We start from the raw sequence: 17741 nt of genomic DNA, 5'->3' as shown, positions 1-17741 counted from the left end.
TGCCATCTAGCATGCCTGCGGTTATCAAAATGGCAGCTATTTCACATGAACCTTGGGGGGAAGGGGGGAATTGTAATAGTACTGCAGCACCTGGATAAACATGAACATCTGCGGCATCATTTGGAGAATTATATGGAAAGTAACACAAAAGTTGTGGTTGCCCAAAATCTGATGAAATATGAACATATAAATGATGTGATATTAGTTGAAGTAAATATAGAAAATTTAATGAGCTAGAGAGTGGGTGGAAAGATCATACTTCCAATATGCACAGATGGTTGTGGTTATAACTGATGATACGGGTTATAATGCCGAACACAAATGGAATAGAAATAGGGCATGGGCTTGGCACACCAAAGTGCATTAGAGGCATAGGCTTGGCACTGTCAGTGAAGGTGAAGGAGATGCTGGTGACACAGTTTTTACACAATCTGTGTTGGATGCACAGGATTGTGTCAGTCAGAAAGGCAGGCAGTTAACTCATGGCAGAAGCAATAGCATAAAAGACTGAGAATTAGGGTGCACGGGACTAAACTAACCAGGATAATGCCTAGTAGATGCCCAGTCATCATGAGATAAACACCAAGAGGCAGTGAACTAATGTACACGAGGCACAGGAAACCTAGCAGGATTCGTGGCACAGGCCTGCAAGGACCACAGCAGTGAGGAACACAGGATTCAGGTAGCCATGCTAGGCTTGATGATATCTTCACTCTTAGGATATCTAGCACTGGCGTTTGCTCACCGGGCTCCGGTGCCTCATCTGAGACCTCCATGATAGTGATGACTAGACATTCAGAGGAATTAGGGCACAAATCTCCAGGACTCAAAAGCACCTCAGGGGCCACCGAGCAACCACGTCTGTGGATCCATTCATGGCAACCGAGTTTGGACAGTAGGCCACTGTCATCAGGTAGAAGGTGTAGGTCATCAGGCAGTGCAGTTTCTTGACGGCAGAACGGGCAGCATATTGTAGCCGGTGGACTTTGACCCCAATTTGAAGCCATCTTCTTGAGGCAGCGGGCGCACATACGGTGATCACAACCCAGAACTTTAGGTCGATGTTGCCTGGTATCAAAACCATTGTAACATATCTTGCACTCCAGCTCTAGGGGACCAAGTAGTGGCTCCAAAGAATCCCCATCACTGCTGGTCATTTTGGCAAGGTCTATAGAGTAGCACAGGCTGGTGGTGAAGTACAGGCCCTGGAGATAAACAACATAAAAACATTTTTTTATAATCTATTCAAGGCGATGATGGGGGCTGGTGATCTGCTTTAATTAGTATATGGGCAGCAAAGGTTAAAGTAGCCTTCTGCACATGAAATTAGAACCTGAGGCATGACATGCACTCCCACATCCAGACAGCCACCTCATGCATGCTCTTCTGTAACCCTGATCCACCTACACCAGATGATCGAGTGAGGGTTTTAGCAAGGGAGGGAGATGCCACCTACCTCCTGAGCTCTCAGCGGTAATCCGTTTTCATAGAGGGAGAGAATCAGAGGGAGATGAAGTCAGGAATTAGGTATAGTGAAACCAGAATGGTAAGAAGAAGACAGTGATAAAAAAGTGGGCTGGAGCGAGAGTAATAGGTATTGAGGGAGGATGGAGAGTGTTACGTAGAACGATGCAGCTCAGCTCTGTATCAAGCCAACATGGAATAAGCCCAGTGGTCGTCATGGAAACAGAGAGACGAGACCTAGCCATCTCATCATACTGCAGTATCTGCGGCCAGAAACCAGGGAGGACATATACAGTGACCTATATACACCACTCTATATGTCTCTACCCCCCCCCCCCCTTACATACAGGTAACACAGTGCCAGGCTTTAACCTTCACAATATTTGTACCATAAATAAAATATTGTGTGATTCATTCTCAAAGTGCGCAGAACTACATGAGACATCCAAACAAAATCTACTCGCTCCATAAGCTCAAAGTTTTGGCATCTTTCCAGGACACAAAATCTTAAGCAGCTGCCGAATATGTGGCATTTTAAAATGCTAATATCTGAGCTCTTAAAGGGGTTATGCCATGATTATTGTAAAAAAAATGAAAATCAGACATCATATAGGGCATGATAATACCCTTCTAACAAAGCTAGAACCAGACCTGTACCTTAAATGGAACCAACAATCTCTCCATTCACTGTTCCAATTGTTCTGCTAGATTTAATTTAGGCTGGCAGCTCTGGGGGCATGTTCTTCCTGTATTTAGCTCTTTCCCTGTAACTGAGTTGCTGATGCTCATCAGGCTGGAAAAGGTTACAAAACCATCTCTAAAGAGTTCAGACTTCATGAATACAGTCAGGCAGATTGTGTACAAATGGAGGAAATTTAAGATGATCATTACCTGCCCCAATAGTGGTCGATCAACAAAGATCACACAAGAGCAAGGAGTGTAAAAGTCTGTGAGGTCACAAATGTGTCGATCATCAGGGGGACACTTAACAATGGTCTGCATTGCAGGATTGCAATGAGAAAGCGTTGCTTTCTAAAAGGAACATTGCTGCCCATCTGCAGTTTGCATCACCTAGAAAAGCCACAAAGAAGTTTTATGGATGGATAAAAACCACAACACAACTTTTTGGTTTGAATGAGAAGCGTTTTGTTTGAAGAAAGGAGAACACTGCATTCCAACATAAAACCGAATCCCATCTGTGAAACACAGTGGTTGTAGTATCTTGGTTTGGGCCGGTTTTGCTGCATCTGGGCCAGGACAGCTTGCCATCATTGATGGAACAATGAATTCTGAATGCAGGAAAATGTCAGGATATCTGTCCTAAATCTCAAGAGAACGTGGGTCCTGCAGCAAGACAACGATCCTAAGAACACAAGTCGTTCTACCAAAGAATGGTTAAAGAAGAATAAGGTTAAAGTTTTTGAATGGCCAAGTCAAAGTTCTGACCTTAATCCAATAGACATGTTGTGGAAGGACCTAAAGTGAGCAGTTCATGGGAGGAAGCCAACCAGGTTGAAGTTGTTCTCTTCTTCATGGGCGTGTCAAAGCAGCAGCAGGGGCAGTGATAGGGTAGTGTCTATGTAACTAGCTGGGTGGGAGGAGCTATACACTAGCGGGGCATTGTTTGAGGTGGTTCCGCAGCTGTGGCAGAGAAAGGAGAAGTGCATAATGGGTTTGGTTGGATTTGGCAACAGGAAGTGCTACATACAAGATGGAAGCAAACCAAAGTAATTGGTTTCCATGGTGAAAACAGGTCAGGAGAGTCCAACTTGTAAAGAAAAAAAGCATGGGGAAGATGTACATGAGATAAGCAATTACATGAGTATATCTGTTAAAAACCATAGTAGTCCTGGAAATCCCCTTAAAGCTTTATTCACATTTGATAGTCTGTATTTCAAAATTATTTGGGTTCTTTGCTCACTGTTTGGATTTCCCAATGTATGCCTTCATCTGAAGTCTCGGACGTATGGCAATTGTGGGGATTTGCTCTAGTAGACAGGCTAGTGGTTGCAGTATAGAGGCAACCACAAAGTCTTTGACTTAAACAATTCAGTGTTTTATTCACACACAAGGAAAAACAAAAAGTGACGTTTTGCAGTCTAGGTGTTTGTTCACACCATGAAAAGCCCACAGAACAAAAACCTTCACCTGGTTTGCAGTTTCTCCACCTGTGGTCCACAGCAGGCTTTAGGGGCCTGTTTCTCAGCATGCGGCTCCCAGCACAAGTTTTCAGACCCCAAAACACACAGGGACTGACAGCGCTCCACTAGCAGAGAGGAGTAATCCACACACAGCTGAGACTGCTGGCTGGGTTTGATATAGGCCAGTAAAGACCTGGCCTGTAGTGTGGGGAACAGCCACCCACCCAGCACTTTGGCTACTCCCAGTAAAAGCCGGCCCGGATCAGCTTACAGCCATACTAAAATAGCAACGTGTCAACCAGCACTAGCTGCCGCTGACACTTGAAAATACCGGCTCTTACTTCACCGAGGCCAGGAACCTCGGTGACTCATACCTTCTGTCAATGACAGACCCTTGCGCCTTCCTACACAATGTATAGCCATTTAGTTGCATATGTTGACATAACTCTCCCATGTTAATGGTGTGCCACATCATACATTTTTTGCTGGATATCTCTGTATGAAATAACACAGCAGACTAAACCATTCTGTATGGCCCATCCAAAAGGACACTATCATTAATGGTGTTAAAGTGGCAGGGCTCCACAGCAACTCCCATAGGCTGTAATGGTAATTCACTGCAGTCCATGTGACAAGCAATCTAACAATCGCTTGTAAAACACTTTAAATGTGTAAAAAAAATATATATATAAAAATGGGTTAAATACAAAAATTCAAATCACCTCCAGTTGGGGTACTTTCACACTTGCGGCGGCAAATGCGTCTGACAAATGCATTGAAATACCGTATCCGTCGCTTCGGTGTCATCCAAAAAAACGGATCCGGTATTTATTTTTTTCACATATTTAAAGGTCTGCGCATGCGCGGACCAGAAGAACGGATCCGTTTTAGCCGGAACACTTGGGGCCGGATCCGGCATTAATGCATTTCAATGGAAATTAATGCCGGATCTGGCATTCCAGCAAGTGTTTAGGATTTTCGGCCAGAGAGAAAACTGCAGCATGCTGCGGTATTTTCTCCGGCCAGAAAACGTAAGAGGGACTGAACTGATGCATCCTGATGCATACTGAACGGAATGCTTTCCATTCAGAATGCATTAGGATAAAACTGATTAGTTTTTTTCCGGTATTGAGCCCCTGTGATGGAACTCAATGACGGAAAACAAAAACACTAGTGTGAAAGTAACCTTTTTTTTAAATTAAGTAATTTTATTAGCATTTTAATAATACAAACATAAGACCCCAACCCCCACATACCGTCCCCCCACAAACCGTCATTATGATGCCCTCCATCTTCCAAAGCTTCAACATTCGGTTACACCATCACAACCGCATGATGATTACAAAGGCACAAGCCCCTTCCCTACAACAATCCTACAAAACATTGATAGGACATCTGCGATCTTATATTTGGAATATACATTTGTTATCGGCCATAACCTCCCCACTTTACATTACATAGCATAGAAACATTCCATGTATCCTGTAAGAAATCGCCAACCACGGAGCCAAATATGTACATTAAGCGATAGTACCCTCACACTAATCCCAGACGGTATCTCTGAAGTTCCCTGGACGCCAGCCCGGGGGCATCAATCCAAGGAGTTGAGAGCTTTTCAAATTTGGCCATAGCACCCCTCTTCCTATAAACCCCTCGTTCCAGATTAAGTAACCAATTAATCTTGGCTATAAATTCGGTTTTACTAGGACTACAGCCAATGTTGAGCAATCAGTTTACGAGCCATATACAACATTCTGGCCACTGCTATCTTCCTGGGCTCAGTGATTGGCAAGTCCTCCACATACCCCAATCTACAGACAAATGGAGTCACATCCAGCGTAACTTCATACAGAGAATTAAGGAGATGCAGCCCCTGTGTGCCAAAAACCTTCCAGTGCCGAGCATGACCACAGCATGTGCAGCATACCCGCATCCTCCTCCCCACATCGCAGGCATTTGAAGTCCATCCGAAGTCCAATATTAAACAGAAACTGAGGAGTTCTATAAACCCTATGTATTAGATATAGGTGCGACAGCCATGGGCCTCGCTGAGAGAAGGCTGCGGAATCCTCTCCAATATCTCCTGCCACTGAGTTTCCTCTAACGGCCCCATCTCCGCTTCCCATTTTGTCCTACTATTTATCAGGTGGTCTTGCAGAAATAGATCCAGCAAGGTCTGATAGAGCAAAGAAATAACTCCAGAGGAGGAATCCCTCTTCTCTATAAATGCAATAATCTTGTTTTGGAGTACTGTGCTCAACATACCGCCGTCATGGTCAGCCCGGAAGGCATGGCTCAGCTGCAAGTACCTATAAAAATCGGAGGACGGTAATCCAGTTTCCGTCTGAAGTTGCTCATAAGATTTGAGACCAGCATTATCAATAAGTTGGTGGACTCTAATAATGCCCCTGTTACGCCAACCCCCCATTTCCTGCAAAGAGCCTACATGAGGCAACCACGGAGTGTCCCATATAGAAGTATACTGTATTATGCCCTGCATGTCCCTCACTTTCCACCACGTTTTATGCAAGAGGCGCAGCGTAGGGAACGCCACACCCGACAGCTTTAGCTTTTCTGCCTCTAACGCCTCATAGAGATTTGGTACCACCAAAAAGTCTCTCAATAGCCTATGTTGGGTATCTCCCTCTCCCCTTTCCCAGCCCCTCATATGCTGAAGTTGGGAAGCTAGGAAATACACCCACGGGTTTGGAAGAGCCAATCCCCCCTCAGTTTTACCTCTCTGCAGTGTCTCCAGCCGCAGTCATGCTGAGCCCGCCCCCCCCCCCCCCCCCCCTCCATATAAGCTCCCTAAACAGTCTATTAATTGAGTGAAAAAACCTGAGCGGTAACCATATGGGGGAATTATGTAATAAGTAAAGTAGCTGCGGCATCCAGATCATCTTGATAAGAATAATCTGTCCTACTACTGACAACGGCAGCTTAGACCAGACATGAAGTTTTTGTTTGAATCTGCCCATGAGGGGAGACAAATTTAGTTTCTCATAATTAGTAAGCTTTCTAGACACCACCACCCCCAGATACTTGAATTCACTCAGCACCTGTAATCCTGACTGAGCATAATCCGCAGAGTGATCTACACGATCTATAGGGAGGAGGGACGATTTACTCCAATTGATAACCAGGCCAGAGTACCGCCCAAAAGTGCCAATCACATCCATAACTACTGGTAGGGATTCTCTAGGCTCGGCCAAGAACAGTAAGGCATCGTCCGCATACAATGCTATTTTCTCCTGATTAAAACCTATGATGCCAGCATGACTCCGAACCATAGCCGCTAATGGCTCGATAGCTAGGGCAAATAGCAACGGAGATAGAGGGCAGCCCTGCCTAGTTCGCCTCTAAAGCCGAAATCTTTCTGATAGACATCCATTCACCCGTACTCGAGCTGTAGGCTCACCATATAACAACCGTACCCATGCTATGAAGTTATCCCCCAAACCAAACCTCTCTAGTACCTCCCACAAATACTCCCACTCTATACTATCAAACGCCTTAGCGGCATCTAAGGAACAGATGACTCTATCCCCTGGGTTATCTACCGGAATCTGCATATTAAGGTAAAGGCGTCGGATGTTAATCGCTGTAGATCTGTTCGGTAAAAATCCTGACTAATCCATATGTACAATGGAAGAGATAACCTTAGAAAGGCGCAATGCTAGCTCCTTGGCCAGTATCTTTATATCTGTGGGTAACAATGAGATTGGCCAGTAGGAATCCGGAAGAAGTGGATTCTTCCCAGGTTTAGGAAGAACCACAATAATAGCCTCTTGCATTGACGCAGGAAGCGACCCAGTCTCTGAGGCCTCCTGGTAAACCTTCAGCAGCTGGGGCAGTAAGATGTCTCCAAACTTCTTATAGATTTCCACCGGCAGCCCATCAGTACCTGGGGATTTATTATTTGCCATAGAGGCCACCGCCTCCTCGATTTCCAGCAATTGTAGCGGGCCATTTAGATATGCACTATCTGAGTCTGACAACTTAGGCAAGGATACCCCCTGCAAATACATTGATATATCTTCCCTATTATAATCTAGACATGATTGGTACAAATCAGCATAAAAGGCACAAAACACTGACACTATGGCCTGGCTATCCACTATTTCCCCTCCATCCTCCCCCTGTGAAGCTGTAACATATGCCGACGCGGTCTGCGCCCTAGCCACAATGGCCAGTAGGTGGCCCGCCTTCTCTCCCTCATCATAATACTTCTGTCGCTGAAAAGATTGTTTTGTACGTGCAAGTTCCACAACGTGCGAGTTATATGCATCCTGTGCCTCCTTCCAGACGGATAGAGATAACTGATCACCCCTCTCCACATACTGCGCCTCCGTCACCCCCACCCGATCCCTCAAAAATTCTCCAAATTGTCTGCTTTTAAGTTTGGCCCTACTAATCCCTTGAATAAGCGTACCCCTTAGACAGGCCTTCATGGCGTCCCACACCACCCCGCTTGCAGCTGAGCCTACATTTAAAGTTAAATATTCCTGTATAGTAGAGCTAACATGGGAACAATCAATCACCTGTAGCCAAAAAGAGTTAAATGTCCACAACCGTTGAGAGATCGGAGCCACGGGTGCGGTGGACAGTCGCAAAAGCAGAGGGGAATGGTCAGACAGAGCCCTAGCCAGGTATTTCACCTCCTCCACCTGCCTACATACCAACTCAGATCCCAGCGCCAGATCAATGCGTGATAAGGCCTCATGTGATCTGGTATAGCAAGAAAACTGACGCACCTTGGGATGACAGACACGCCACAAATCTATCAGGGCCACTTCCTCCAGCAATCTACCAAAGGATGAGACAGGACCCTCAGCGTCCACCTGCGTCCCCCCATGTCTATCCCAGTAGGGGTGTATAGTGTTATTGAAGTCCCCCACCATAATAACTGGAATGTCAGGGTTACTATTAATAAATGTCAGGGCGCCTCTCAACGCCACACTACTATACGGTGGAGGTATATATACTGATACCAGCAGGTACTCCTGCGTGTAGATAGTGCAATGTATACATACAAAACGGCCGTCAGGGTCTATACTGGACGACTGAACCTGGAAAGGGATTGACTTATGAACCAGGATACTAACCCCGCGGGAATAGGTAGAAAACACTGAGTGTGAAATGTATGGCTCATCCATGACCTATGGAATGCCTGTGCCCCTTCCTGCAGAAAATGGGTTTCCTGCAAACATATAATAGCGGGAAAGTACGGGCGTAGATAATCCAGCACGGCAAATCGCTTTTACGGATCACCCAGGCCGCGCACATTCCAGCTAACAATATTAAATACATTAGCCATATTTAAATATTAGGAACATGACCCAGCTAATAACATAACGTAACGTGAGTGTTGTAGGTACAAACAATACTATGGCAGTAGTGCACCGACAAGCAAGTATGATATCACAGATACAGAGCATTAACACAGATATACTGTAAATAATCCCCAAAACAAAAAAATAGTAAAAACAAAAACTGGAACCAAAAAAAATCGCGCCTGTATTGCGTCTTCCAACAGGCTGAGGCACAAGTCCTCCATGAAACCAGGTACAACAGTAACGTTACAACCTCTCTACTTCTCTGAGCGAGATTGTCCCCCGCCACAAAAGGATACACGTGCTCCGTGGGCAGTTCAGTAGTAGAACAGTAGAGGGATAACCTTCCAGCAGGTCACCTAGTAAAAACTAAGGATGGAAACTTGAAGTAAACGGACGACCATCATCTCTCCTCCTGTCGCAGCTGACGTTCATGCTGGTCGATCCACGTGGCCGCATCTCTTAGTGCATTGAAGAAATGAACAGATCCCAAAGCAGCCACCCGCAGACGTGCTGGGTACATCATAGAATAGGACACTTGTAAGGAACGAAGTCGCCGCTTGACATCTAGGAACTGGCTCCGCTTCTGCAGCGTACTCAAGTTGTGTGTAGAAATGTGTTCCTGGGTGTAGTAGTGCAATGACACTAACCTGAGACGGCTGACTCTCTGCATAAGCAGGTGATGGTAGGAAAATGTTCGTGACGCCAGTGCCAATTAAACGGTGGCACGCCGTTTGCTGATAGCAGGAATAACTGAGGAACACCGTGATGTTAAAACAGAACTCCAACTTTAGTAGTTTTAAATATAGAGACATTCACGGAAGCGCAGTTCCTTTGCATACAGTCGATTTTTCAATACGGTTGATGCAGGCAATACAGATTGAGCAAGGTAACTACAGAGTGTTAAACACACAGGACTTGCAGTACAGGAGCTTGCACTCTATCTCTGACTGATCCTGGAACATAGCAAATCTTCTCCAAGGCCCAATACCTTAACTCTGGCGTATATCCTTGGGTTTAGCTTTATAAAGTACCTCCTCTGTTATCTTGAGTACCTCTTGCTTTTCTGCGCTTTGCCTCTGTCTCCCTCTCAGCTTCCTCAGGCTCTAGAAACTTCTGAGCTCCAAACTAGACTGACTTTTGCTTCCCTGTCTGGGCCTTATATAAACTAGGGCTCTCTAGCTCCCTCTACTGACTAAGAGCTGGAATGACACCCCTAGCAGGCCTGTACATGCAAGTTTCACAGTAACAGGGAATTACATAGCATTGCATTACATGACATTTTATAAAACTGACATATACCAACTTCCCATGATTAAGGAGGGACGACAGCACACCAAGTGACACTTTTGTAGTGACGGGCATTACAGTCCCCGTACACTACATACCCCACTGCTTTAAGCTGAGTACGACCTCGTACTCCATCAGGGCTCGCCCAACTGGAATCTCTACCTGAAACAGAAAAAAGAGACACATGCAGGCATACACACATGTAATTCATCTGCATTTATATTCACATCAGGTCCAATTGGCAAAGATGAAGGGTGGTGACAAGGGGTGTCGTTCTCTTCTCTCAGGATAGTGAATGGAACTGGGGCGCTGACCTGGCACAGCGTAACATTAAAACCAGGATAGTCCATGACAATGAATAAGTCCATAATAGAACAGCAAAATAGATAAAACAGTATAAAAGTTCTTGGAGGCTCAAAGAACAAACATGAGTCCGTACCCAGGTTACTTTCCTATAAATCACAGAGGCTCTCGTGCGGTGGAGTCCATCTCTGGGCACATTTCCTTTTAAAAGAGCAAAAATCTCAGAGGCTCAGGTTCTTTTGAGTCTGTCTCCGGGCACGGTTCCTTAGTATGAAGTTGCACAATAAAAGGACAGCAAAGGCAAGTGCTGTAATACCCCTGATCAACCTGAAAAGGGGGTGAAGGGTAAAAGGTGCAACTAAGGAACAGGCACAACTTGGCGTGGGGTAGCAAAAGCAGGCAGGAGGTCCTGGAAACAAACGTGGCCTTGTTGACTTTGTGATTTCAGTGGTCAACACCTACCACTGACTCCTGTCCTGAAAGGGTTAACACCATACTTCTTCGGTGAAATAAATCAAAGGCCTAGCAGGCTGATTCACAGTGGCATATCATAACCACTTGGCTCTGCTGGCAAATACGGCCTGTAGTAGTCCTCTACAGGAGGATGGGCCCACATAACTGTATTAGGGGGCAGCTGCAAGGTGAAGGGGCCCCTAATAGGTATTGGCCCCATGGGCCTAGGGGTAAACCCTTGGGTGGACCGTACCGGTCCCGGCACAATAATTGTGGGATGGAATGGAGTGGTTACCGCCGCCTCAAGCGGTCCGGTGGGCTCTGCGCAGCTATTCACAGCAACCGGAGGTCTCCTTTGGTGCACTGACGGAGTGGTGGCAGCAGAAGGTGGTCTACGGGTGGTGACAGGCACCCTTACCTCGTCCTTCTTTGGCGGCGTCTGGATCCTGGCGGTCGCGATCTTGCGCAGCTCCCGCAACTTCTCCTCCAGCCGGACAATCTGCTCACCGATGCTCCCCGTGTCAGAGTCGCTGTCATCTGCTGGCGCCGCCGGCGCAGGTACAGTCACCGATGGTGCGGACTTGGCCTCTGCAGGTTCTGGCGATGCGTCTGGTCTCCGACCCATCCGGATGTTCTTGAAGGTATTTTGAAGTCCTTTTAAATGCTCCATCTCGTGCATGGTCTTCTCCCGACGAGGCAGCTCGGGGGAAGGATAGGGGCTCACCCATTTCTCCAACACGGTTGGCTGCCAGAAGACGTTAGGCCCAATGAAGGAGCTCCGCTCCTGAAAGGCGTGATGGGCCGGCTCTGGAGAGCGTTCAGGTTCCCGCTCGCAGCCAGAGTAGTCTTCTCCTTCTTCTGCCTCCCAGTCCTCAGGTTCTCGCTTGGGACGGGTCACAGCAGTCGCATAAGGGCCTCGCAGGCTCTCGGCAGGGGTGTACTCCACTTCCTCTCCCTCACGGAGGCTGTGCTGATAAGAAGGGAGGTAGTCTTTTTTGACAGACCTTCTATTCACATATAGGTCTCTGCCAGTCAGATAGTCTTGGATGAACCCGTAGCCACGGGTTTTGTCAAAGGACACCACCACTCCCTTTCTCCTTTCCAGGCGGGGTTGGGTGTTAGTGTGCTTTTCATGGATTGTTTTAGTCAATTCTTCATAAACGATTTTGGTCTTGGTATTCCGCTTTATAGCGGCCTCCCGGATCTCCGCCATTAGTGAGGACCATTTGAAAGAGGGCTGAAAGAAGTCCCTCCACGAGCCATAGTAGGGTTCTGGTTCTTTCTCCCTTGGGCGGCAGGCGGGTTTCTCCGGTCCCGGAGAGTAGGCCGGTGGAGCCTCCTCTGGCTCTATACCAATATCAAACATCTCTGGTATGTCAGGCGCGGACGCTGCAGCAACGCTCTGTTCACTTTCCAACATGCTCGATCCTTCTCTGGAGAGCGATAGGGTCGCGTCCATTAAATCAGCCAGCTCCTCCCATTGCACTGGGAGGCCGCCCCCCAGGTATTCCAGTATATGGAAGGCGGTGTCCATGCTGGCAGACATGCAAATGTCCAGATAAGCAGTGGCGCCTGACCTTGAACTCCTTCCCGCTATTTCCTCGGAAAGGCGCCAATTTTTCCCGCCATTTCGGGATGAAGATGACGCAGCAGTAAATTCAGCAAGCTCAGCGGCCATCTTTAGCAAGAAACGCTGTCTATTCACTGACAGCAAGCAGGATTGTAAAAAGTCCACAAAACCACACTCCAATGTGGCGATTTTCTTTCTCTTGGTAGCGCAACACTGCACAGCGCTTTTTAGAGGTTTTAGGAACACTTTGGGTATGTTTTTCAGTCCACAAAGTCCACTTTAAATAAACAGGCAATTTGTCACTTTGGTCACAGGGCAACTGTATAAGGCACAAAGTTCACGCTTCTTGCACTAGAAAGCGTGCGTATCCTGTTCGTGACGCCAAAAGAGAGGTGCAGCGTACTCAAGTTGTGTGTAGAAATGTGTTCCTGGGTGTAGTAGTGCAATGACACTAACCTGAGACGGCTGACTCTCTGCATAAGCAGGTGATGGTAGGAAATGTTCGTGACGCCAGTGCCAATTAAACGGTGGCACGCCGTTTGCTGATAGCAGGAATAACTGAGGAACACCGTGATGTTAAAACAGAACTCCAACTTTAGTAGTTTTAAATATAGAGACATTCACGGAAGCGCAGTTCCTTTGCATACAGTCGATTTTTCAATACGGTTGATGCAGGCAATACAGATTGAGCAAGGTAACTACAGAGTGTTAAACACACAGGACTTGCAGTACAGGAGCTTGCACTCTATCTCTGACTGATCCTGGAACATAGCAAATCTTCTCCAAGGCCCAATACCTTAACTCTGGCGTATATCCTTGGGTTTAGCTTTATAAAGTACCTCCTCTGTTATCTTGAGTACCTCTTGCTTTTCTGCGCTTTGCCTCTGTCTCCCTCTCAGCTTCCTCAGGCTCTAGAAACTTCTGAGCTCCAAACTAGACTGACTTTTGCTTCCCTGTCTGGGCCTTATATAAACTAGGGCTCTCTAGCTCCCTCTACTGACTAAGAGCTGGAATGACACCCCTAGCAGGCCTGTACATGCAAGTTTCACAGTAACAGGGAATTACATAGCATTGCATTACATGACATTTTATAAAACTGACATATACCAACTTCCCATGATTAAGGAGGGACGACAGCACACCAAGTGACACCTTTGTAGTGACGGGCATTACAGTCCCCGTACACTACACTTCTTTTGGACCTCTGAGGAAAAGTCCTGAAAAAACGCAACCTTTTGCCCATTGATAGCAATGTCAGGGCGGTTTCTGGCTGCCCGCAATATGTCATCACGGTCCCGGTAGTGAAGTAATTTAATCAAAACAGGACACGGCGGTGCTCCCGGCGGCAGCGGTCTGGTGGGAACTCGATGCGCCCGCTCTACCGCATACAACGGTGAAAGCACCTCAGTGCCAAATACTTCTTTAAGCCAATTTTCAAAGTATGATGTAGGGTCATGCCCCTCAACTTTTTCAGGGATCCCCAGAAGTCGAACATTATTGCGTCTAAGACGGTTCTCTAAGTCATCAGACTTGGTGATTAGTGCTGAAATTTGCTGATCGTGGATGCGGGACGCCCTGGATAGAGGGGGTAGCTTATCCTCCACCTCGCTGACACGACCCTCCACCTCCCCCATTCTTTCATTAACTTTTTGTAGGTCATGGCGTATAAAGAACAGTTCTTGCTTTAGGGACCCCACTTGCTGTTGTAGTGCAGTCAGGGTCACTCCACATCGTGTAACAGCCTGGAGGACATCTTTCAATGTGGGCTCTGCACTGTGGGTAGACATGTCCCCCTCCTCAGCCGTCACAACCCCCGCTTCACCAACCTCCATATCAGAGTGATCTCCTCCTGCAGAAGCTGTCTCCAGTTCAGGGATCCTCTCCTCCTCCGCCATATACGGCCCCTTCAGCTCCGGCATTTGATGTGGAGCCCTGGAGGTCATTGCACTCTGTGCTGCGGCCGGAGTACCTCCCGCCCGGCCATGCCTCTTCACTGGAAGCATGCCGGCGCCATCTTGTGTCTCCCGTTCGGCACCACCAGCTCCCTCCTTGTGCTTCTTGCCGGGGCCTCCAGCCATGGGGCTTCTTTCAGATGCGGACCGGAGTAAGTATTCTTGCAGGGGATAACTTTTAATAAGTTTGTGCCACCAACAAAGCCCATGGAGCAGGCTATTTAAGCAGTAGTATAGGGAGCCGACACACATTGCAGCCGCTCACATCCCCGGTCAGGCCACGCCCCTCAGTGTGAAAGTAACCTTGAATGGGCCATCCGTCTCTGATTGGCACAATAAAGGGGCCATGACATATCCGCAGTGCATCCACTTATTTACATAAGCAGTTGTGCCAATTACTGCAGCTCACCCTTTTTACTCACAGCACCTCCTTCATTATGCTGATTGGTGGTGAAGTCCTGGAGATTTGTGTAGCTGGCCAGCTAAGAACTGTCCTAGGTTGCTAATATAGCTTATATGTTTATACAGCTAGACCTTCCAATAACCTTAATACAATTCCTATGATTATGTGTTAAAGACAAAAGCAGAGTTATTTACAGTGACTTCATGTTTTGGATGTCATGTAACAGTTATATTTTGTGTTCACAGAAGCAGAAAAAGATAATATGTCTTTAAGATTCATTATATAATGTAAGGTACGCTCAATGACACAGCAGAAACAATAGAAAGCATAGAGTTTAAACTGTTGTTGCTGCGCAGGGGTCTCGACCAATCACAGCCAGCCTCACACACAGCAAGAGTTTTGACCAATCACAGCCAGCCTCACACACAGCCTGTGTGGGAAATTCCCCTAGCAGGAGCTGCTAGAATCATTACTCCAGAGGAGAGAAGCTGAACAGACATTTACTCCACTAAGAGCTGTGTTTGTGGAAGCAGAGAGGCCAAAATAGTCCCACCAATTGCAAACTACAAAGTTCACAATCCAAATTCACATATTGCGTACAACTATGCCAGATCATACTCAACCAATCTGCAAATAGTTACTGCTAACTGCATACTGCAAATTGCGATCAAATTCAGCAAGTGAACTATTAGTTAGACGTCAGATATACCTCTCAGAGAGATCATAAAGTGCTTAAATAACTTAAAGTGAGAGTACAGATACTCAAGAGAGAAATATATCCACCATTTTATGTTGAATGACAAGATTGAACAGTTGAACAACCATCTTATGCATACCGCCATTTGTGATACTTTATTCAACACGTGTTTTGTACATGGACTATGTGCTGCGGAGGCGGCAGTGTTATATGAAGAAAAGTTGAAGTTAATAGAGAAGTTATTTCAAGCATTTGGTGTGCTCTTTAAAGGGAACCTGTCACCGGGATTTTGTGTATAGAGCTGAGGACATGGGTTGCTAGATGGCCACTAGCACATCCGCATCATCCAGTCCCCATAGCTCTGTGTGCTTTTATTGTGTAAAAAAACTGATTTGATACATATGCAAATTAACCTGGGATGAGTCCTGTCCCTGACTCATCTCACGTACAGGACTCATCTCAGGTTAATTTGCATATGTATCAAATCGGTTTTTTTTACACACTAAAAGCACACAGAGCTATGGGGACTGGGTATTGCAGATTTTTTTTTCTACCATAGAATTGTATGGTGAACGGACGCCATCAGTCTGAGGCATAAGTTAACGCATACATTTTTGGTATGCATTAAATGGATGTCAAAAATAGGATGTGAACCCAGCCCTAGTGTCATAATAAGCACCAGTACACAGCAGAGCAGCGTGGCGGAGAGGTGAGGCCGCCATGTACTGGCAGAGCGCTACCTGGTCCTGGTGGTCAGGGATGAGGACTGTGTTTCCCAAGGATCATTTTCTACTGGGAAATACAGGGCACAGTATAATACACTAGAATCTATATAATATAAAGATATTAGTCCTACCCCCAAATAATAATACAATTAGGTGATCATTTATTATATAGAAATACGTCTATGTTAGGCATATTTCTGACGCAGATTGTGTTGCAAAGGTCCTTAGCACCGCAATCTGCATATTTTTCCCGCTCATGCCAGGTCTAAAAAAGGATGTCGTGGGCAGGAAAAGGGATACAGGTATGGCCATCCAGTTATTGGATACCACCGCCCATACATTGACCGGATAACAGATCTGTACAGTGACCGGATAACACCGCCATACCGTGACTGGATAAAAGGGTATAAGAGGGCACAGTACAAGGAATTACTAGGGGCACTGCACAGGGTGTGGTAAGATGGCACAAAGCAGGGTATAAGGCGGCACAGTACGGGATGAGGGGCACAGTACGGGGTGGGGGGCAGATTCACATGACCCTGTGACATTAGAAGGTCCTTATGGTGCGGTTCATATGCCACCATAATGAGAAGCAGAGGAGTGAGACAAGGGTATGATTTTGTGGCTAGAGATAAAAAAAATTTAACTGTCGGCCAGTACAGGCCCTAAAAATTAGGCAATAGGCATTCACCTGACAGCAAAGAACTTTGGTATCTGTGGCTGGAGGTACATTAGGCGGTCACAGGATAAATATGTAACTGTCGGCCAGGACAGGCCCCAAAAATTAGGCATTCACCTGACATAAAAGGCATTTTATGCCGCTGTATATACACTGCTCAAAAAAATAAAGGGAACACAAAAATAACACATCCTAGATCTGAATTAATAAAATATTCTTCTGAAATACTTTGTTCTTTACATAGTTGAATGTGCTGACAACAAAATCACACAAAAATAAAAAAAATGGAAATCAAATTTTTCAACCCATGGAGGTCTGGATTTGGAGTCACACTCAAAATTAAAGTGGAAAAACACACTACAGGCTGATCCAACTTTGATGTCATGTCCTTAAAACAAGTCAAAATGAGGCTCAGTAGTGTGTGTGGCCTCCACGTGCCTGTATGACCTCCCTACAACGCCTGTGCATGCTCCTGATGAGGTGGCGGACGGTCTCCTGAGGGATCTCCTCCCAGACCTGGACTAAAGCATCTGCCAACTCCTGGACAGTCTGTGGTGCAACGTGACGTTGGTGGATAGAGCGAGACATGATGTCCCAGATGTGCTCAATTGGATTCAGGTCTAGGGAACGGGCGGACCAGTCCATAGCATCAATGCCTTCGTCTTGCAGGAACTGCTGACACACTCCAGCCACATGAGGTCTAGCATTGTCTTGCATTAGGAGGAACCCAG

The 17741-nt window shown here is 46.4% G+C and overlaps 1 protein-coding gene across 1 annotated transcript in view; it reads right to left on the bottom strand.

The window, feature by feature from the left end:
* Positions 1-289: 289 nt before the first annotated feature.
* LOC121004625 (E3 ubiquitin-protein ligase RNF182-like) overlaps positions 290-17741 on the bottom strand; it is a 59681-nt gene continuing 42229 nt past the window's right edge. The window contains exon 2 of the mRNA XM_040436856.1: positions 290-1205. Coding sequence (XP_040292790.1) covers positions 456-1205 — 750 coding nt within the window. The 3' untranslated portion in view covers positions 290-455. The remainder of the gene's footprint in view (positions 1206-17741) is intronic.

This window comes from Bufo bufo, chromosome 6, assembly GCF_905171765.1.
Source record: "Bufo bufo chromosome 6, aBufBuf1.1, whole genome shotgun sequence".
In the NCBI taxonomy this organism is placed as follows: domain Eukaryota; kingdom Metazoa; phylum Chordata; class Amphibia; order Anura; family Bufonidae; genus Bufo; species Bufo bufo.
Note: the sequence above shows the minus strand (reverse complement) of the source record. Positions and strands in the feature narration are given on the sequence as shown.